This window comes from Silene latifolia, chromosome X (assembly GCF_048544455.1).
Source record: "Silene latifolia isolate original U9 population chromosome X, ASM4854445v1, whole genome shotgun sequence".
Taxonomy (NCBI): Eukaryota; Viridiplantae; Streptophyta; class Magnoliopsida; order Caryophyllales; family Caryophyllaceae; genus Silene; species Silene latifolia.
Window position 1 is genome coordinate 303,753,314 of NC_133537.1, and position 22,901 is coordinate 303,776,214.

Genomic DNA, 22,901 nt, shown 5'->3' on the forward strand with positions numbered 1-22,901 from the left:
GTCATTCATGCTACGCCGTCATATAAATCTCATCCATGTTGCATTTTCCCTATGCCCATGTTGTTTCGGGATTTGATTCATTTTGCTCTAAAGTTACTTGACGGGAATTGCATTTGGATGAGAGGATTGTTGCTCATACCCTTGTCCTTATCATATATTATATTGTGTGCTTGCTTGAGGACAAGCAAGGGTTTAGCTTGGGGGAGTTTGATAGGTCCATTTTATATACATTTTGACCCCCTATTTTAGCTCTATTTTACATGTCATTTGCACTAAGGTTAGTGTTTGCGAGCTAATTCCGTGTTCTAGTTGTGTTTGCTTGTTTTCCATTGTGTTTTGTAGGAAATTAAGCTTTTAGTAGCTTTTTCCCGTCAAAGTAACAAGTACAAGAGTTCACGAGGCTAATAAGAGCAAGTCTTGATCATACAAAGGTGTTTCGGGAAGCATAGGGGCATTTTGGGAAGAAATTTGGAAACCCGAACAAGAAGAAACCAATATTAGTTGGTGGATATGTAAAGAAATGAAATACAAGTAAAAGCCCAAGCCATATGCAAGCATTGGATGCCAAATGATGCTTAGGATGCCTTAGACGGACGCATTAAGAAACAAGCATCAGATTCCGCATCAAAAATAAGTGCAAAGTTAAGACGAATTTAAGAGAAAAATGATAAAAGTTACGGCCCCGATAGGGGTTGGTGTCCTCGATCGGGGTTACCCCCTGTAGCTTATTGCCTTTATCCCTTCACTCCTATAAATAGAAGCTTTGGTCGACACTTCATAGACACTTCTTACACACCTTCTACACTACTTTTATACTCTCATTTTAGTTCTTAGTTTAGTTTAGATTAGGTTTCCCTTTATCATTTCGTTTATGTTATAAACAATTTCCTTAAGCATTTCAATTTATATTACAAGTTCATTTACAATTTCCATTTCAAGTATTTGTTCTTCTACATTCAAGTTCTATTTCCATTGTCAAGGTAATTTCATTTTTAGTATTATTTTGTTATTTCTTAGTATGTTTATCTTTATCATTTCGTATGTCATTAGATTAGTTTTCATTATGCATAAGTAATTCAATTGTCTAGGGAATAAGGGAAGCCATGCATAAGTAGTTCTTGCAATTGTTGAACAAGGGTGTTATAATATTGTCTAATTGTTTCTATCACATGTTTGCATCGTCACGTTTAATCTTTGTTTAAAGACCTTTTTCATTGATTAAGTTTGCTAATTCGTTCTATAAGTCGAGAGGCACGGAATCGGATTAGACTAAGCATGTGTAGTAGGACGACCTAGTCATAAACGAGAGTTTGTCTAGGACCCGGTCTATGGTTGACACTAATATCGTGAGGTGGGTGTCTCTAAGCCTAAACAATTGACAATGTTATTATTTTCGAGTTTAACATGAATATATATTTACATTTGCATGTGTGACCCGACTCCCCTAGAATCCTTTAATCATATATTGTTATATCACTTTATTTGGTAATCATCAAACCAAACCAAACGTAATTCACCTTGATAAAATTCATTCCATTACAACTAATTAACAACTCCCGTCTCTCTGTGGATTCGACCCCTACATACTACATTAATTTGTGTCTAGGGTATTTATTTTTGCATAGGTGTGCGATAGCCTATCAGGTGTCGAATCCACAGGGAAGACGATGTAATTAATGTGTAGAAAGTAAAGAGTACAAATAACAATAATAGGAGGGGTTTGTTGATTGAATAAGCTAATGAATAATAAGACAAAATAATAAAGATGATTAATTTAGATGATTAAAGGTCTTGGGTCAACAAACATCCACTATCAACAAACTAATTGGTCTTTGATTGTCTTTAATTCAATTACTCTCAAGTACTTTATTGTGGAAATACAAGTTTCCTTCTTCCTCTTAAGTATAGTCAACTAACTCGAAACACGATATTAGAAGACCCTAATTATTGAACAATCTAATCCACGCGTCTAGATTTAATCCAACAACAGCATTAACAACCCAAGGAAGCAATAAAGATAACGATCTTTAACATACGCGGTTAACGATTCGAATTATATGTTTAGTCTCTAGTTCGTCCTAATAATGACGAAAAGCATACAAATTATTAGGGTAAGGTTTGCTACTTTAGTCCATATTAATTGATCAATTACGGATTCAATTTCTAAACATGAAATAGATTAAAGTAAAGAATTACCAATTGATCAGATTAGCAAAAAGAAACAATAATCATAAAATACGAGCAAGAGACATAAACAATACTTGAGAAATAAAAGAAAGAAAGAAAAATCTCACAATTAATTTGAAGATAGCTTTAGTTCATCGATCCAATAAAGGGAGGATTAGTTCCTCATAATTTCTAAGCAAAAGTAATTAGGGTTCAAGAGAGTTTTTTTTCCCAAATTACACTTATTGAATAATAGTATGAATGATAATATCAACTTAATACTTAACGTGATAATAATAACTAATAATAATACTAATAATAATAGTTGGATTTAGGAAATACGGAAATAAAGCAAAAAACCGACTTTGGCTTCCCGTGATACGCGCGATCCGCGTCTAGGTCCAGCGACCCGCGAGAGATGCTGCCAGAAGAAACGCTGCTACTCTTCTTTTGTTCTTCCTTTTAGTTACACCAAGTAATTAGTGGTTGTTGGCTGTTTTATGGACATACTCATGTGATATGTCGGGCTTCATTGTTGACCTTTCCTCCATTACGGCCTAATTTGCATTAGTGGCCCAATCAACCCATTTTCTTCATTTCCATTAGTATCCTTAGCTTAATTTGCAATTTGGGCTATTAAGTTCCATAAGATCAACCCAAATCGACACTTATGTACCATACTAAATCCGTCATATCAAACTTCCCCACACTTAGATCTTTACTCGTCCTCGAGTAAACTCAAAGGACTCATTAAAAGTTCATACCAACATCGATCCACAGAAGCGTACGGAAGCTAACAAGACTTACAATAAAACTCTTAAGACGGTCTCCAACACAACCAATGGATCAGAATAACATCGGAAGAATTTTCCTAAATCTCTCATTTTGCCTAGAGTGCCCGCCCTTGAGGGTTTTCACTCTAGCTTATCAGTTTTTTTCACCTCACTCTACTCTCAGTGGCACGCAAGTCGATTCTTCATTTTACCCGTAGCGCCCTTTCAGGTTTTCACTCCGTCCTCGGCCACATCCCAATCTTGCCTAGGCGCCCTTTCGGGTTTTCACCTAGCCGAGATACTTTTCTTTCTTTTTCTTTTCAATTTTTTTTTCAATTTTTTTTTGCTGAATAATTAACTGAAATAAACACACCACACAATTACAAATTTATACAAATTGGAACGATTCTTCCTCCCCACACTTGAATGAAACATTGTTCTCAATGTTACAAGGACACAAAAAGGAAAAGGAGAACAAACCTCAACGGAGAAAACTCCAGACGACCAAATAGACATATCAATCCTCAACACCCCATGGAACAGAACAATCCACGCACCACACCACCTCCCTATACTTGGCCATTAGCATATTCCATAAAACACAATCACACAAGGCCAACAAAAGATAAGAGCAACCAAAGAAGACTAACGCCCTTTATTACTCCGATCCTAACAAATGACCAAGTAGCTCTAATAATATATGTGCCAGCAACAAATTGCACATAAATAAAATACTTCTACAACTCCGAGCTCAAATGGTCAATCCTAATCTCCTCTACGCCAAATCAACATACCATCCAACCGCATTAGCAAGGTGCCCACAACAACACGTCGCGGTTTCTCCACATCTTAGCCACTATCCTACCCAACCAACCTTCTATGTCTCCCTGCTTATGTCGCCAACACCATAAATCAAGGTCGTTCTGATTGTTTTTTTTTCTTTTGATTTTTCGTTTTTTTTTCACCTTTTTTTTTTTTTTTTTTTTTTTTTTTTTTTTTTTTTTGCAAAAATTGTACACACAAATCTATAGGTTGCCTCCCAGAAGCGTTGTTGTGTAACGTCGTTGGCTCGACATCTCGCGGAGTGGTAAACCACCCGACTTAAGTAAGAGTCTAGAAAATTACCTTACCAATGGAACGGGGTGGGCACTACTTGATTTGATATATATGACTTGTGTTGCTTTACCGGAGCCCTTCCGGCGAATTAGTTTATTAATCCAAGCTTTACCCTTTCTTTTACCAGCCTCGGCATCTTTAAGATTCGCCCATAGAAGGATACGCCTTTTCTCTCTAGGTGGGGAGTCCTGCAAAATCTCACAATCTTTGCTCGGAAGTGGTGGCTTACGGCTTCTCATAGAAGTATGGTGAGTAGCAATAGCAGAAAGAGAATAAACCGCAGAGCTAGTCAAATTAGGTGGATTAATTTCAAATTTAACCACCCTCCCATTAAACTCCATAGTCAAGGAACCATTTAGAACATCAATTCGGGTTCCTGCGGTCTTTAAGAATGGTCGACCCAATAAAATTGGGACTCCATCGACCTCCTGTGCCATATCCAAAACATAGAAATCAGCTAGAAAAACCAGCTGATCTACCTTAACCATTACATTCTCTACTACTCCCCTAGGGTGAACAGTAGACCTATTAGCAAGTTGGACTACCACCCTAGTACTGTTTAAAGGACCAAGCTTAAGAGACTCATAAACATGGTAGGGGAGAACATTTATTGACGCCCCTAGATCTAACATGGCTCTTTCAAACCGTGTATCACTTATAGTGCAAGCTATAGTAAAGACACCCGGATCACTACACTTAGTAAACAATGCCGACACAAATTCATTAGCTTTACCCTTTGGCTTTTTCAAACTCCATTCCTTTTATTTTCTTTTAATCGTACAAAGTTCTTTTAAAAACTTTGCGTACCTAGGAACACTCTTAAACAACTCAAGTAAAGGAATATTTACCTCGCATTTACGAAAGGTTTCGTAAATATCGGTGTCATGCTCCTTCTTCCTTGTGTCCTTCAAAGCCTTGGGAAAAGGTGGGAGGGGCTCATATGAAGGCATGGATGGTGTCACCTCCTTGGAATTAGATGCATCTTCTTCCCCTCCATCTTTCAGTAGCTTATCATCTTCAACCACTAGCTCCTCTTCTTCTTGAATGGTCACCACCTTAGGCTTAGCTTTTAGCTTTTCAATCTCCACTAATTACCTACCATTTCTTAATGATACGGCACTCACATTCTCCCTAGGATTTGGGACTGTTTAATATGGTAGAGCACCCGACTGTTTCGATTCCAACCGATTGACCGCACTAGCTAATTGACTCACTTGATTCTCAAGATTCTTGAAATTTTGCTTATTTTCTGCTCTATCTTGAGTGACACTAATGGTAAGAGCCCGAATCATGTCCTTAGTTGACATTGATGAACTCGGTGTAGCTTGTGGTGGTACCTGAGGTATCGAAGGTTGCTCTTGTGGTCGCAGAATAAACTGACCTCTAGGAGGGCCAGATGATGGGTTAACTTTAGAATTTCCCCAGCAGAAGTTGGGATGATCTTTCCATCCTTCATTATAAGTATTAGAGTATGGATCCCATTTCTTGTTTGGAATACTCTCCCATACACCATTCACCGTCTGAGAATCACCCTCTTGCACTTGAGGGCACAAATCGCTGGGATGACCCTTAGTAGAGCATATACCACAAATAACAGCCATTTGTCTGCTAGATAACATATCACGGAGTGTGGAAGCAATATTATCAACCTTTTCCTCCAAGCCAGGATTAACACCCATAGCACTCACTCCTCTCCGTGAAGTCCTTCTCTCAAACTGTCTAGAGGTCTCAGCTAGCTCTGTGATAACTTATACGTGCATTTTATATAGCCTTTTTAGTCTTATTTTGCACGTATTTCTATGCACTTTTGTACTGTTTTGTATTGCAATATGCCCCGAATTGGCTACTTTGGTTTGTTTTGTCTGTTTTGCAGAAATGAACCTGAAAGTGGTGAAACCATGCTCTATTTGTCCTATTTTGCATGCATTTTGAGGAGACGGGAATGTTAGAGCGAGAGTTATGCATTGGGATGTGTGAAGGGTAGTCAACGGAGCAGTCAAAGATGATTTAGAAGCTGACTTGGAGGAAGAACACTCGATCGATGGGTTTATTTGTTCGATCGAGTGGTTTGGGAAGCTGAAGAGTTCGATCGAGTGGTTTGCTGTGCTCGATCGAAATGCTGTTTAGTGGGTTTCCTCGATCGAGAGACATTTTGGTTCAATCGAGAGGATATGCTGATGAAGTCCTCAATCGAGTTGTTTTATATCACTCGATCGAGAGGTTTAGATATTACACGGGCTTAATTAACCCGTGTTGGACTTATTTCGTGATGGACTTAGTTTTCCTATTTAAGCATTGAATAATTAGGTTATTAAGTACGCTATTTTACGCTACTTATATAATATTCATTTTCTAAGAACTCTCTTAATCTTTCCCTTAAACTTTCTACTGAAAACTCTCTACTCCTTAATCTTTTGCTTAGTGGATTTGATCTTTACGCCGGAATCGCTTGAGATTGTAATATCTCTTCTCCTTCTAATCTTAATCTCATTATTTCGTTGCTTTAATCCCTGTTTTATTGTCTTAATTATTCTGCCATAATTTAGTTTATGCATTATTATTGTTTTCTTATCATGCCTTCAATTAGTTTATTCATTATTATTATTATTATTATTATTGACAACATTAGTAATATGAGTAGCTAAATTCTTTCATGTTGGGATTAGGGAATCCATGGTAGGATTGTGACGATGTAGCGAATAGGCTAGATGATTTATTTGTGAGAATCTGTACCCATGGCAATTTAATTATAATACCGACTTAGTTGAGTTCACGCTTCTAAGTTACCTTTAATCTGGTTAAATTTACTCCTGGATCGGAAGATTGGATTAAATAGACCTGCTATGAACAGTATACTACCCTGACGAGGACGGAAGTTAAGTTAGTGGAATCTAGGATAGAAAGTGGACCGGAAGGACCTTTCCTATATCCGTCTCACATTAGATTATCTAGGCTATTTGTAGTTGAGTCGCTAGACTACCATGGTGAACCGAAATCCTGACATGTTCTCTCTCATTTGATCACCTTTATTATAATTTCTGCCTTTTACTGCTCTTTCTTTACTACTCTCTCCTTTAAGCCTTTATTAGTTTAGAAACCAAATTTAAACCCCCATTTAGTGACCTAAATAGACGGACGTCTAACAGATATCATGCCTCCCTGTGGAGATCGACCTAACTTCCCTAGCTATATTAGTTAGTGCCAGTTGGTTATTTTTGGTAGGTACACTACTAGCCTGTCAAATTTTGACGACGTTGTCGGGGAGGCAATAGCCCTATCTGTTTTTGTTTTCGTTTATTTTTATCCGTCTCAGGGAATTTGTATTTCTTGAGACAGTTCTCATTTATCTCTTTCAGTGTTGTGTATGCCCAGGTCAAACAGGTCAGATTTAGTCCCAGCTGATTCTGAGCCAGAAAGGCTGTTTCGGCATAGACTCCGTCTGCAAAGAGAACTTCGAAAGAAAGACTTGAATACTTTCGAGCCCGAGCTACAACACTTTCTATTAGCAGAAGACCAGTCTTTAGAAGAAGATACTCTCATTTCTGAGAACAAGCCAGTAAAGATGCCTAACATTGCAAGTCACTCGGAGCCCAAAGCATCCTTTATTCCTAAAGGTTTCAATCTTCAGACTGAGGACGGTAACACTTTCGATATCCGTTCGTCTTACATAAATCTGGTGGAGAGAAATCTATACCGAGGAGTCGCGGGTGAAGATCCGCGAAAGCATATGGAAGTCTTTACCGACTATTGCTCTATTATTCCCGCTACTAAGGGAGTAACTCAAGACAAGATAAAGGAAGTACTTTTACCTTTTTCTCTGACTGATTCAGCTCGTGAGTGGCTGACTGATCTTGACCAAACAGCTGTTGGTATAACCAACTGGGAGACTCTCGCACTCGCCTTCTACAAAAGATACTTCCTTCCACAACGTAGTAATCAGCTGAGGGGAAAGATTACTAGTTTTAAGCAAGCACCTGATGAGACTTTCTATGAAGCTTGGTGTCGGTTCAAGAAGTTGGTGAGGTCTCTTCCTCACCATGGTTTTGATCAATGGTTTTTGTGCAACCAGTTCTACAATGGGTTGTACGATGACCATAGAGCTATTCTTGATGCCTCATCCAACGGAAGATTTCAAAAGAACATTGATGATGATAAGGGATGGGGCATTATTGAGGAGATGTGGCTGCTAGCTACTCCTGACAACAGGGTCCTATGCCCAAGGTTCCTTGGTACCCTGTCATATGGAATAGGCTGAATTTACCCAAACACTCTCTGATTGGCTGGTTGGCCATTCAATGGCGGTTACTAATCAAGGATAGGCTGTTAAGATTTGGTATCATTATTGATGGATCTTGTGATATGAGTTTAGATCAACCTGAGGATCACTGTCATCTTTTATATAAATGCAGATTCAGTAGTAGTTGCTGGAAGATTTTAGCTGATTGGTTGGGTGTCACCTTTCCTGATACTGAGATGCTGCACTGGTGTATACACTGGAGATGTAAGTCTCTGATGAAGAAGCAGATTGTCATGGCTGCTATCATTGCCATGGTCTATCAAATATGGAATGCTCGTAACATCTGTAGAGTGGATAACAAGATGCTTCATCCTACACATGTTGTTAAAACAGTCACTGAACTGATTAAGAGTAGGGGGATGCAATGGAAATGGACGTCCAAATACCATAATATGTACTAGGTTCCTTGGCTAGAGTAGCTAGATTTAGCGTTTTATTTGGTGTTCTAGCTTGCTATATCTGGTGATTTTGTACTCACGTTGCTTAATTATTAATATAATTTTCACATTTCACCAAAAAAAAAGTATTGAGGAGATGGCGACCCATTGTGCCGAATATGTGAACCCACAGGACGGTATTCGAACGGTCCATTCGGTTGATAAGGCAGTCGTGGCTCAGCTTGAAGCTATGAATGCTCGGTTTGATAGATTGGAGCTGCAATCTGCTGGAGATCAACAGACGGTTCATCTGTTGTCTAGGCAGGAAACTGTAATACTCCGTATTTATATGTCTTGGGGTACTCTATCGAGTAGCCCTTACTCTGTCGAGTATGGGCAAGTTGCGAAATAGAATAGTTTCTGACCTGTTGGGTACTCGATCGAGTAGTGGGGTACTCGATCGAGTAGGAGGGTACTCGATCGAGTACCTTGGGTACTCGATCGAGTGTCCCGTTTTACGGGGAGTTTTCTCGGGTTTTGTTAATTATGCGATTAAGGTATTTAAACATATTCATCATTGTTTTAATTCACTTTTACAAAACCTAAAACCCTGTTTAAGAGAGAAAGCGACCAGTTCATCTTCCTAATCGCATTCTTAGCAATTCCGGAGTTCGACGGTCGGTTCTTGTCGTTTTTCGTGTCGTTGGATTCCTTGCGTCGAGGGTAAGCTTTTAATATAGTTTTTATAATGTTTTGTTAAGATTGGTTAAACCCTAATTTAGGAATTGGGGGTTTTGGTGTGTAGTTTGTGATGTGTAGTCTTTATGTCTTTTGTATGATAGGAGGAGAATTCGTAGAGGAGCCGTTTTGATACAGCTGTAGATACCGTCTGCGTGTTGTGCTTTCCAGGTAGGATTTCCTACTCAGTATTAGTCCCATAATGGGATATTGGTGATGTGCTGTAGTTAGTTGTTTGATATGATGATTGTGATTGGTTGTCTATGGCTCTCGAGATGCATTCTCGGCTGAGTGGGGTCACTTGCGGGAGTGACTTCACGCCCTAGTTTCGCCCTTCGTGGAACCCGCCACGGGAGGGGATGTGCACATTAATGGGACAGGGTTATCGCTCGTACGATGAGCGGGGCTTAGGTGGGAACGGCCTGCGGTCCCCCAGGTGGTCGCTGGTCCGGTGGGACGTCGTATTGAGATGATGGGAGTTGGTGGTGTGTGTGTGTGTGTGTGTGATTCAATTTGTCTGTTTGTCTTATTATTGTTATCTATATTGATTGTGTGATTAGTGCGACCCGGTGTTGTTTTGTAAACTGCGGTGATCCATTCGGGGATGGTGAGCAGATATTGAGCAGGTATAGAGATGAGTCTTTGGGATAGTGGGATGGCCACGACATGACGATAGAGTCTTCCATTTGTAGTTTAGCATTTATTTACATTTCAGTTGATAATGAGATAGTTTGGAATAATGTATCGTACTTTGGTTTGGTTTGAGGATTGTATTTATTCATTAAACTATTTATATTAAACGTTGTTTCTGTTTTGTCTATTTGATTATCATACCTCGGGCGACCGAGATGGTAATGTCTTTATACCTGAGTGGTCCTGGTAAGGCACTTGGAGTATGGGGGTGTTACAAATGGTATCAGAGCGACGATCCTGAAACCTGTAACCAATGAACTTAATGAACATAGGGAGTCAATTAAAATGAACCCGGGGTAAAAGTTGTAGGAGCTAGTGCAAAGGCTTGGGAGACGTCCTAAAGTCGCGGGGTCGCCCTACAACTTTGAACCGGTCACATGGGAAAGTGTTTGTCGAGTCATATGTGTGCTTGGTTAACTTGTTAACAATGTGATGAAGTGTGTGATTGTTGGATGTTGAAGGAGAAGTTGAGAATGTGAAAGAAAAGTAATATATGTGTAGACTTGATGTTGGAATAACATGTTGGGTGTTTACAATGTGGCTTTAATAGCATGATGAATTGATCTTGTTGATAGTAGAAAAGATGCGTAGCATACTTGTTATGATATCATGTGGTTTTATAAAGTTTAACATGTTAGTATATGACGTAATATGCGGGTAGCTCTTACGTATTAGTGATACTCGATCGAGTGGGGACCGACTCGATCGGGTGGGTTTTTGGCGATTTTGAGTCCGGAATCGAGTTTTGGGGCACTCGATCGAGTAACTAGGGGTACTCGATCGAGTAGGGGGTCACTCGATCGAGTAGCCTAGATACTCGATCGAGTAGGTAAGAGATCAGAAGGTCTGTTTGGTTCTGGAGCTTGGGTACTCGATCGAGTACGTGGGGCACTCGATCGAGTAGCCCGTTACTCGATCGAGTGTGTTTGGGAACTCGATCGAGTGGGTTCTGGGCAGCGTGTTTTCGTGTTTTGAGGTTTAATACGTGTGTTTATGTTTACCCTTTCTTATATAGCTTCAAGATGCCGCCCAAGAGAACTGCTTTGTACGCGAGAGCTGAGCTTATGACCACGGATGACATCGTTAAGATGTTAGAGCACCAGGATGCTCTTACTGAGACCCTGAAGAGAGTGAATGAGGACAAGGATAAGAGTAAGGAGAAGGAGGTTGATCATTCTAAAATCAGCCTCTATATTGCGAGGTTTAACCCGAAAGAGTACAAGGGGGTTGAGGAGCCTAATCTGCTTGATAGTTGGCTGAGAGAGATGGAGAACATCTTAGACTTGGTTCATTGTCCGATGAGATGAGGGTGGAACAGCTGCGTTTTATCCGAGGGAGGCGCAGGCAAGTGGTGGGATTCGGTGAAGGTGAGTGCTAAGGAGATATACACCAACCAAGGCTTACTGCGATACCTTGGGGGAGTTTCGTAGGGTGTGAGGAAGGAGTTCGTACGGAGCATGTGAGGAGTAAGTTGAGGGAAGAGTTTGATAAGTTTAAGATGATCCTGAGATGTCTGTAGCAGAGAGTACTACGGACGGTTCAATGAGAAGTCCAGGTATCGAGGATATGGGTTTAAGTGAGGAGAACCTGGCATTGAGGTTTGAGAGAGGGTTGACTACCAAAAGTATGGATAAGTTACCCGTGGGAATCCTTACCGATGTTAAGGAAGCTTATGAGAGGGTTGGGAGAGCTGAGAGGTTGGTGGAAATGGCTCAGGAGAGGTCTAGCGGTGAGAAGAGGAAGTCGGAGAGCGAGGGTGGTGGCCAATCTAATTACAAGAAAGGCAACTACAATCAGTCTAAAGGATTTTCTTCGGGTCCGGGTTTCTTCTTTGGGACTTCCTTTGGGCGAGGCCGAGGAGTGTGAGTAATAGTTGGGGAGTGACTGCTTTGGTTGTGGTGGCGTAGGCCACAAGAGACATGAGTGCACGAGTGCACCGGATCTGTTCGAGACCGCACAGAGCTTTGCGAGCAATGACCGGCTGGATCCTGGCCAAACCGGGGAGGTCAGAGCTACCAGAGTGGAGGCAACCGCAACGGCGGTAATTCTTATCAGAAGACACCGATGAACAACAACAACAACAATCAAGGGTCGGGTGCTAAGCCGACCGCATCAGCCAGGATTGTGTCGGGGAGGTGGGCATAAGACCAGTGGCAAGTTGTTCATGATGGACAAGAAGGCAGCTGAGGAAGATGCGCACGTTATCACCGGTACATTCCTTGTTAATGGTATTCCTACGTTTGTTTTGTTTGATTCGGGGGCTTCTCAGTCGTTTGTGTCTTCGAGTCATGTAAAACAGTTGGGTTTGAGAGTATATGAGTCTGTTAGGGAGCAAGTTTTCATACCTTCGGGTGAGTCTGTATCGTGTGGGAGGTTGTTTAGAGATGTATCTTTGATAGTTGGGCAAGTCGATTTCCCTGTAGACTTGCTAGAGTTTCCTTTTAATGGTTTCGAGATGATAGTTGGGATGGATTGGTTAGGAAAGTATAAAGCTAAGATAGACTGTCATCAAAAGAAAGTGTCCTTAAGGGGTCCAAAGGGTGTAAGTGTCTCTTATCGTGGGTTTCTAGTCAAACCCAAAGTTAAGTTGATTGCAGCTGTCACCTTGAAGTCGTATCTGAGGAAGGGATGTCCGTTGATCTTGTGTCATGTGAGAGATGACCGGATAGAAGGTCCAGCAGTTGATGAGATACCAGTGGTGGGAGAGTTTGCAGATGTTTTCCCGGAGGAGATTCCGGGGTTGCCACCGAAGAGGGAGATAGATTTCACCGTTGAGTTGAAGCCAGGGACGGGGCCAATCTCTAAGGCACCGTACCGTATGGGTCCTAAGGAGATGGAGGAACTTAGGAAGCAGTTGGATGATTTGATAGAGAAGGGATACATTAGACCAAGTGTATCGCCTTGGGAGCACCGAGCATTCGTGAAGAAGAAAGATGGGAGCTTGAGGTGTGCATAGATTACAGGGAGCCGAACGTGTGACGATAAAGAACAAGTATCCTTTGCCAAGGATAGATGACCTGTTTGATCAGTTGAGTGGTGCAACAGTCTTTTCTAAGATTGATTTGAGGTCGGGGTACCATCAGGTGAAGATTAGAGAGGTGGACATACCAAAGACAGCTTTCACGTCAAGGTATGGCCATTATGAGTACGTGGTGATGCCGTTTGGGTTGTCTAATGCACCGGCAGTGTTTATGGATTTGATGAATAGAATCTTCAGACAGTTCTTGGACCAGTTTGTAGTAGTGTTTATCGATGATATCTTGGTCTACTCTAAGACTAAGGAGGAGCATGAGGAGCATCTGAGGATCGTGTTGCGAGACTTTGAGAGATCATGAGTTGTATGCTAAGTTTGTCCAAGTGTGAGTTCGGTTAGAGAAAGTTGCTTTTCTGGGGCATGTAATCTCTAAAGATGGGGTAGTTGTGGATCCGGCGAAGATTGAGGCAGTGACAAAGTGGGAAGCACCAAAGAATGTTCTTTGAGGTTAGAAGTTTCTTGGGTTTAGTGGATACTACGGACGGTTCGTGAAAGATTTCTCCAAGATAGCTAGACCGATGTGCGTTAATGAGGAAAGAGAACAGGTTTCGTTGGGATGAGGGTTGTGAGACGGCGTTCCAAACATTAAAGGAGCGTTTGACCACAGCTCTGTCCTAGCATGCCTGAAGGGAGCGAGAATTTCGAGGTTTATACGGATGCCTCGAAGAATGGGTTGGGATGTGTGTTGATGCAGAATGGTAAAGTGATTGCCTATGCTTCTAGGCAGTTGAAGCCTTATGAGGAGAACTACCCTACTCATGATCTGGAGTTGGGTGCAGTGGTGTTTGCTCTCAAGATTTGGAGACATTACCTTTATGGAGCAATCTTTAAGGTATTTTCTGATCACAAAAGTCTTAAGTACATCTTCACGCAGAAGGAGTTGAACATGAGACAGAGAAGGTGGATGGAGCTGATTGGTGATTATGACATGGAAATTATCTACCATAAAGGGAAGGCCAATGTTGTTGCGGATGCTTTGAGTAGAAAGAGTGTACATTCCTTGTGTACAGCTCTATCTTTGATGAGGCTGCGGGATGAGGTAGCGAGCTTTGGGATACATATGATGCGAGAAAAAGGGGATGCCATGGGTGATATGACAAGACATCCGGAGTTTTATGATGATATTCGGGATAAGCGAGGCTTTGGATCCTAAGATAGTGGAGTGGAGAGCTGGAGTAGAGAAAGGGACAGTGTCCCGCTTTTCTATTCATACAGATGGTAGTTTGAGGTTTGATGGTAGGTGGTGTGTTCCGAATGACGAGGAGTTGAAAAAGACAATCATGAAAGAGGCGCATTGCACACCATATTCAGTTCATCCAGGTGGAGACAAGCTATACAAAGATTTGAAGAAAACGTTTTGGTGGCCTGGGATGAAGAAAGAGACAGCTGAGTTTGTGTCCCGTTGTTTGACATGCCAAAGAGTTAAAGGGGAACAGAGAAGACCACAAGGTAAGATTCAGTCTTTAGAGGTGCCTGAGTGGAAGTGGGAATCCATTTCCATGGATTTCATTGTGGGTTTGCCGAAGAGTCAACAAGGTAACACATGATTTGGGTGATAGTGGATCGTCTGACTAAGTCAGCTCACTTTGTTCCAATGAAAGATACATGAACTAAGGCACAATTGGCTATGGCCTATCGAAAGAATGTGCTTAAGTTACATGGAGTCCCTAAGGACATAGTGTCTGACAGAGATGCGAGGTTTATATCGAGGTTTTGGAAGGAGTTGCAGGAATCGTTGGGAACAGCTTTGAAGATGAGTACAGCATTTCATCCTGCGACAGATGGGTAGACTGAGAGAACAATCAAGACTCTTGAGGATATGTTGCGAGCTTGTGTGATGGATTTTAGTGGTAGCTGGGAGCAAAGGCTGGATTTGATAGAGTTTTCTTACAACAACAGCTATCACACCAGTATTGGTATGGCACCGTTTGAGGCTTTGTATGGGAGGAGATGCAGGAGTCCAATCTGTTGGGACGATAGTGCTGAGGCAGTGGTTTTAGGACCAGAGATGGTGCATGAGATGGTGGAACAGATTAAGATGATCAGGGAACGGATGAGAGCAGCCCAGGATCGACAAAAGAGTTATGCAGATCTACATCGTCGGGACATAGAGTTTCAGGTTGGGGACAAGGTTCTTCTGAAAGTGTCTCCGATGCGTGGAGTTATGAGATTTGGGAAGAAAGGCAAGCTAAGTCAGAAGTTTATAGGGCCTTATGAGATCTTAGAGCGAGTTGGGGAAGTTGCTTATCGTTTGGCTTTACCAGCTGCGTTGGAGAGAGTGCATAATGTGTTTCATGTATCGCAGCTGCGGAAGTATGTGAGTGACCCGTCACATGTGTTGGAGGCAGAGAGCTTAGAGCTAGATGAGTCTTTATCATACCTTGAGGTGCCTAAGCAGATTCTAGACCGAAAGGTTAGAAAGACTAGGAGTGGTGAGACAGTTTTGCTTAAGATCCTTTGGTCTAACCACGAGACTGAGGAAGCTACATGGGAGGCGGAGGATATCATGAAAGAGCGTTACCCTTTCCTTTTTGATCAGGTATGTATGGTCACGGGGACGTAACCTTGTTTCTTTTAGGGGGGTAGGAGATGATCGCGAGAGTTTTTAAGAGTTTTATACACCTTTTATATGTTGTGTCGGTATGTTTGTCGGGATAAGTTGGGTTAGTATCATGCTTTACGTTGTGTTTGTTTGACCTTCGAGTCGGGAGGCTTATGGGAGTACCTTTGTTTAGTAGTGGTTTGAACTCAGGGGGACGAAGTTCCTTTTAAGGAGGGAAGACTGTAATACTCCGTATTTATATGTCTTGGGGTACTCTATCGAGTAGCCTATACTCTGTCGAGTATGGGCAAGTTGCGAAATAGAATAGTTTTTGACCTGTTGGGTACTCGATCGAGTAGCTGGGGTACTCGATCGAGTAAGGGGGTACTCGATCGAGTACCTTGGGTACTCGATCGAGTGTCCGGTTTTACGGGGAAGTTTTCTCGGGTTTTGTTAATTATGCGATTAAGGTATTTAAACATATTCGTCATTGTTTTAATTCACTTTTACAAAACCTAAAACCCTGTTTAAGAGAGAAAGCAGCCACTTCATCTTCCTAATCGCATTCTTAGCAATTCCCGGAGTTCAGACGGTCGGTTCTTGTCGTTTTTCATGTCGTTGGATTCCTTGCGTCGAGGGTAAGCTTTTAATATAGTTTTTATAATGTTTTGTTAAGATTGGTTAAACCCTAATTTAGGAATTGGGGGTTTTGGTGTGTAGTTTGTGATGTGTAGTCTTTATGTGCTGTATGATAGGAGGAGAATTCGTAGAGGAGCCGTTTTGATACAGCTGTAGATACCGTCTGCGTGTTGTGCTTTCCAGGTAGGATTTCCTACTCAGTATTAGTCCCATAATGGGATATTGGTGATGTGCTGTAGTTAGTTGTTTGATATGATGATTGTGATTGTGATTGTGATTGTGATTGGTTGTCTATGGCTCTCGAGATGCGTTCTCGGCTGAGTGGGGTCACTTGCGGGAGTGACTTCACGCCCTAGTTTCGCCCTTCGTGGAACCCGCCACGGGAGGGGATGTGCACATTAATGGGACAGGGTTATCGCTCGTACGATGAGCGGGGCTTAGGTGGGAACGGTTGCGGTCCCCCATCGCGGAGGCGGGTCCGGTGGACAACAAGTATTGAGATGATGGGAGTTGGTGGTGTGTGTGTGTGTGTGTGTGTGTGTGTGTGTGACAGTTCAGCTGTCTGTTTGTCTTATTATTATTATCTATATTGATTGTGTGATTAGTACTGACCCCGGTGTTGTTTTGTAAACCTACGGTGATCCATTCGGGGATGGTGAGCAGATATTGAGCGGTATAGAGATGAGTCTTGGGATATTTGGGATGGCCACGACATGACGATAGAGTCTTCCGCTGTAGTTTAGCATTTATTTACATTTCAGTTGATAACAGATAGTTTGGAATAATGTATCGTACTTTGGTTTGGTTTGAGGATTGTATTTATTCATTAAACTATTTATATTAAACGTTGTTTCTGTTTTGTCTATTTGATTATCATACCTCGGGCGACCGAGATGGTAATGTCTTCATACCTGAGTGGTCCTGGTAAGGCACTTGGAGTATGGGGGTGTTACAGAAACTGTCATTTGTGAGAGGTGTGGAAGCGATGACGGTCATACTGCTATTGACTGTCTAACCGAGAAAGAACAAGTCCTTGCTTTTCAGCAATATAGGCAAGGAGGAGGTTCGTATTACAAAAATCAAGGGGCAGCCCATCCCAATTTGAGGTGGACAAGTCAAAATGTTCTTAATCCCACTCCTCCACCGCAGCAGCAGAAGCCATATGTCCCTCCTCACAAGGCTCAACAAGGCTTCCAAAAGCCTCCTTCTTTTCCTCCACCGAATCAAGGAGCATCATCTTCAAGTGGGGTAAGTGAGCTAGCTGAGTTAAAGAATATGCTTAAGTCGTTGACAAAGCAATGGCAACTAAGTGACCAACAGAAAGAAGCATCCATCAAGTCACTTGAAACTCAAGTTGCTCAACTCGCCGCCAATCAGTCCACGAGGAAACCGGGTCATTTGCCGTCCCGATCTGAGAAGAATCCACACGAGACGGTAAACTTGATTAATTTGAGAAGTTGTCGTTCATATGAAGGACCAGAATTGTCGACTTTAGATGACATATCAAACCCGAGGAAGGCCATAAATGCTGATGAACAGTCAGTTGTCGCTGAAAATATGCTTACCACGAAGAATATACTCGATCGACTAGTTTCAGGGGGTCGATCGAGTAAAAAGGAAGCTGAAATCACTCGATTGAAGGGAAATTCTACTCGATCGAGTGAACTGGATAATCATGGGATCGATCGAGAGGTGCAAATCACTCGATCGAGTGACAATTTTGAAGAAACCGTTCGATCGAGTGGAAACTTGCCTCGATCGAATACTGCTGCTATTGAGGAACTCGATCGAGAGCCTGCTATTGCTCGATCGAGTGAAATTTCACCTGGAAAGACTCGATCAAGAGGTAAAAAGTCTTGATCGAGTGAAAAAGAGCTTGAACCTGCTGAGACGTTGGAAGAGAGAAACAAAGGGCTCGAGATTCCTATTACGGTGCCCTTCCCAAGACGATTACAGAGCACTAAAGCCAATCAACAGTTCGGTAAATTTGACGAGCTCCTGAAAAGCTTACAGGTCACTGTTCCATTCGCCGAGTTGCTGACACAGGTACCCTCTTATTTAACGTTTATGAAAGAAATGTTATCACGTAAGAGGCATATCAATGATCATGAGACGGTAGCTTTGACCGAGGTAGGGACCGCCCTAGTTCAAAATAAGTTGCCACCAAAACAGTCAGAGCCGGGTAGTTTCTCAATTCCATGTCACATAAGTACCCATTTGATTGATAACGCGCTATGCGATCTTGGTGCTAGCGTGAGCGTCTTACCTTTGTCTCTCGCAAAGAGACTTGGTTTGACCAAATTTAATTGCACAAACATGACCGTACAGATGGCCGACCGTAGTATATCACGACCGTTACGAGTAATAGAGGACATACCTATCAAAATCGGGAGATTCTTTATTCACGTTGACTTCGTAGTGCTTGACATACCCGAGGACACTCACACCCAAATTATTTTAGGGAAACCATTTTTATTCACTACTTGCACAGTGATAGATGTTATAGATACCTCATTTCTGCACTTCCCACAAACCACCCGGTGATGATTGGGCCGCATGTTTGGTACACGGAATGATTTGTGATAGTTCGTAAGTTTATCGTCAAGTGGTCGCTCAAACACTTGTGTCTACCTTATAGTCGTCATCTACGCGCCGATACGGCCGTTTTGACAGTAATTAGAGTACATTTGGAGTCCGGGTCAAAAAACCGTCTTCATTTTCTAATAACCGTTTAAAATGCCGAGTCAGAATGTTCTAGAATGTTCCGCATATTTCTATTCCATTTTTTCCAATCTTTTAATCTTTGGTAAAATATATCCCGAAATTATCATATAAAATATTAAGGAAATAAGATTAATCCGCTATTCCATAATAGAAACACGGAAATCTTTCTTCCGCATGAGTAAACCACTGAGGAAAAGACGCAGCAGGTGCTGCGCCTCTTCCAAGAGACGCAGCGCTTGCTGCGCCTCTTCCTCAGTACTTTTCTGCGTATTTTTCGTATCTTTTCGAGATTCACATCCAAAGTTTCTTCGAAAACCCTAATTTTCGTCGTGTGATTAGTATAAATAGAGACCTTCGGCCTCTCATATTTCTCACACGAGTGTCCACCCTTCTCTTCTCCTTTTTCATTCTAGACCACGTTCTTACTTTTTGGCGTCTACGTGCTTGAACTTTCGACCACGTAAGCTCGGATCCTTCTGAGTACCAGCCTCGTTTTGCATGATCGGCCAATTTGACCAACTCCACAATCAATCAACTTAATCAATCTGTTTAATTCCTCTAAGAGGGCACTTTCGTCGTACATTCGAGTCGAGCATCACTAAACGTTAACTTAGTCAATCTCGTTTCGTCAAACATGTAAGTCTGAGGGTGTAAATCCTTCTCTTTTAATTATTTTACTTTATTTATTGTAATCATTATTGTAAGATTTACGTCGAAAATACGCTTAAAACCGATTTATAAAACCTTATTTCAAACCCTTTTTATGGATTATTAGGAGACAAACGTCGAGAAAGGACGCAACAACTGATGCGCCTCTTCGAAGAGATGCAGCACCTGCTGCGCCTCTTCCTGAGGTTGCCGCAGTTCCTGCTTCCTTTCTTCTTCCTTCGTCTTTTGTTCCTCTGTATGTTTTATTTTGCTTTCAATTGTTCATGTTTCTTTCAACACAGTAATTCTAATATGATAATTTTAACCTGTAATTCATTAATATTTATCATCATCAACATCCCGACTTAAATCCCTTATAATCCATATTTGCGGGTTTTCGTCATTTAAATCAATTCGGGTTTTTAGAGGTTCGATTCATCCATATTGAGTCTCTTGAACTCATCTTTGATATATTTCCATCTGTTATTCATCGTTGCCATCATTAATTCGTCTTTAACCTAATTAATTTGATTAGTTTGTTTAATTTGTGTTATTAATTCTCATAATTAACCTTATTAATCTTGTAAATAATTCATCCTAATTAGTTTTTATCCATGTTTTATCGTTTTTATGACCTCAATCACATGTAAATAATCTGTTAAACCACTTCTATCCCAGTCAAATAATATAATCAAGCATTAAAATCACCAATGAATATTAACGATTTGCAATTCCGGCTTCACAGCCAGAACTGAGCTCAGGAACAGACGCAGCATCTGATGCGCCTGTTCCTGGTTGAGTTCTGCCCCTGAACTTCCGTTGTTGCTTTAACCTAGTTTATTAGTTTACGTATTTAATTTACTATTAATCGTATTATCACTAATAATCTGTTCGTTAATTTATTTATTCTTTCTTTTCTCAAACCACCCGTTTTAAATGTATTTTCGACATAAATCAATTAATCCAATGTAATTATTGTAATTTTCTTTATTGCATTCTTATTGTATTTCTTTTATCGTATTGCTTGTATGCTCTCACATGTAATCGATCTTAAAACCCTACTTCGACTCAATTGCATGTTAAATTATGTGATAATCAACTTAGTATTAATTCTCACATGCTAGGATTAATCTAATGAATGTTGCATTGCATGCATATAAACTGACAACATATCGAGCATAGACAATTTCCCTAATCATTAGTAGAGGCCGCTATCGAGGCGAGCGGGATTAGGTGTTCGATCAAAAGAGCTTCCTAATACGTATCCTCACCCCTTACTCCAGATCTCTGTGAACATCCGTATTCATTGCCATCCACGAGAGTCATTCTAGACATAGAATGCTAAGGGTAACGAGTTCTTGGGGTTCATGTCACTACTTTGTGTCTTGACATGGCACGAGGTATTCGAACGGTTTCCAATTTTCCACAATAAATTGGTGGCGACTCCACAAATGCACAAGAATAGCTTGCTCGCTTTTCGCCCCCGTGGGCCCGCGTCCACAGATGTTGGGGGTAAGACACTCAAGTTTCAAGTAGGAGATGAGGAATTGATTTTCCATCAATCAAAGTTTCGTAGGGCTCCCATGCAAGCTCAACCTTGCAATGCCCTTTCCTCTACTGACTCCCATATTGACACTCCAGATGAAAATTTGGAATTTTGTGCTACAATTGTAACCCCTCCGCCTCAGGTTGAGAGCGAAAAGGAAGAACGTTCGTCTGTTTTCCTTGTTGTAGGTACAGATGGATTGGATGTAGGAGCTGTCAAAGGTCATAGTGCAATTAAAGACAATCAAAAAGGGGATCCTAACGTCAAAGCTGATGGGAAAGATAAAGGGACGAGGAAAGTTCGTGCATACGTGGATGTTAACTATTCTCCCCCTACTAGTTCAAATTCAAGCTCGTGGAGAACGAAGAGGACGGTTAAGGATGCTGAAGGGACCCCCTCCACTCAGAAGCCCTCCGTTGGGCTACTGATTTTTTTTTGGGAATTGAGCGGGGAATGCCCCGTGTAACAAATTGTAAAAATTAATTTTAAATTTCCGTTGAATTTCTTTATTGCGTTTTTTAGAACTTAGAATTTAGACTATTTTTAGCGTAGTTAGAAAGACTATAGGCTATTTTTTGTGATTTGGTATGTTCGGGATATGTTTGTGAGTGTTTTTATACAGGTTTGGGAAGATAATGACGCACTTGGATGAGTTACACGAAGAAAAGAATTCGATCGAGTACTTTTTGTACTCGATTGAGAGGAATGCACAGGAAAGGGTTCGATCGAGTAGTTTCCAGTTACTCGATCGAAATGGCTAAAATGGGAAGTTCTCGATCGAGTAGATTTTCACTCGATCGAGTGAAATGGAGGTTAGACTTCTCGATATGTCTATTTAAAATCACTCGATCGAGTGAAATTGCAAATCATACGCAGGAAGTATCCCTTTAACTTCTATTTTCTTCTTTCATTTTATTTTGTTCTTCATTTTACCCTCCCTTTTCGCGACATAACACCCCAAATTCTCCATTTTCTCTTGCTCAATACCAAATCCGCCACCCACAATTTGTTTCTAGCTTTTAAATCGACAATTGCCCTCTCATTTGCCCTTCAAATTTGTTCTTTTTCGCGGTCAATTTGGGTATTTAGGGTTTGCGGTTTTCGATCGAAAATTCGCTTATTTGCATCGTTTTTTGTCGATTATCTTGATTCCTCTTGTGGGTTTCTTTATCAAGTAAGTTTTCCCACTACCTCTTTGTTATTTAATTGCTTAATTTCGAAAACATGGGGTAATTAGGGTTTAGGGCTTTTGTTGTAAGTCGAAAATTTTGACTGAAATTGGGGACTTTTGTGTATAATTGGTTTAATTAATTGTTTCCTCCATTGCTTACTTGATTAGGATGGACAGTAGTTCTATGCCTTTGTCTAGTTCGAATGTAGTTCCGTCCTCTGCTGAGACGATGGTCCCTGCTGCCACCACCGTCACCACGCCTGTTAGTACCGCTGCTACTCTCGTGTTACTTGTTACTACTGCTGGTACTGTTGTTACTGCTGCTAGCTCCGCCCCCACTTCCACTTCCGTTTTAGCCTCTGTTTTAGTTAGTTCTGCTGCTAGCTCTTCTTCTGTGTCGGTTTCTGCTGCTTCTACTGTTGCAGCCACAGCTAGCA

The 22,901-nt window shown here is 41.3% G+C and overlaps 1 protein-coding gene and 1 non-coding gene across 2 annotated transcripts; both read right to left on the reverse strand.

The window, feature by feature from the left end:
- Positions 1 to 4,060: 4,060 nt before the first annotated feature.
- LOC141620430 (uncharacterized) lies at positions 4,061 to 5,734 on the reverse strand. The gene is made up of 3 exons (XM_074437302.1): positions 5,270 to 5,734; positions 4,863 to 5,128; positions 4,061 to 4,745 (listed from the first exon to the last, which is right to left on the reverse strand). The coding sequence occupies exons 1-3, from the start codon at positions 5,732 to 5,734 to the stop codon at positions 4,061 to 4,063; spliced, it is 1,416 nt and encodes a 471-aa protein (XP_074293403.1).
- A 2,259-nt stretch (positions 5,735 to 7,993) lies between these two features.
- On the reverse strand, positions 7,994 to 8,099 carry LOC141625205 (small nucleolar RNA R71). Its single transcript, XR_012534997.1, has one exon. It is a non-coding gene; the product is annotated as a small nucleolar RNA R71 (small nucleolar RNA).
- Between the last annotated feature and the right edge of the window lie 14,802 nt (positions 8,100 to 22,901).

Excerpts from the sequence above, each read along its gene's own strand:
- LOC141620430 (XM_074437302.1), bottom strand. The coding sequence starts at position 5,734 with ATGGGTGTTAATCCTGGCTTGGAGGAAAAGGTTGATAATATTGCTTCC. Across the intron at positions 5,129-5,269 it reads TCAAGAATCTTGAGAATCAA|CTAAAAGCTAAGCCTAAGGT; the intron begins GTGAGTCAATTA and ends GAGATTGAAAAG. Across the intron at positions 4,746-4,862 it reads TTGTTTAAGAGTGTTCCTAG|TGATCCGGGTGTCTTTACTA; the intron begins GTACGCAAAGTT and ends TACTAAGTGTAG.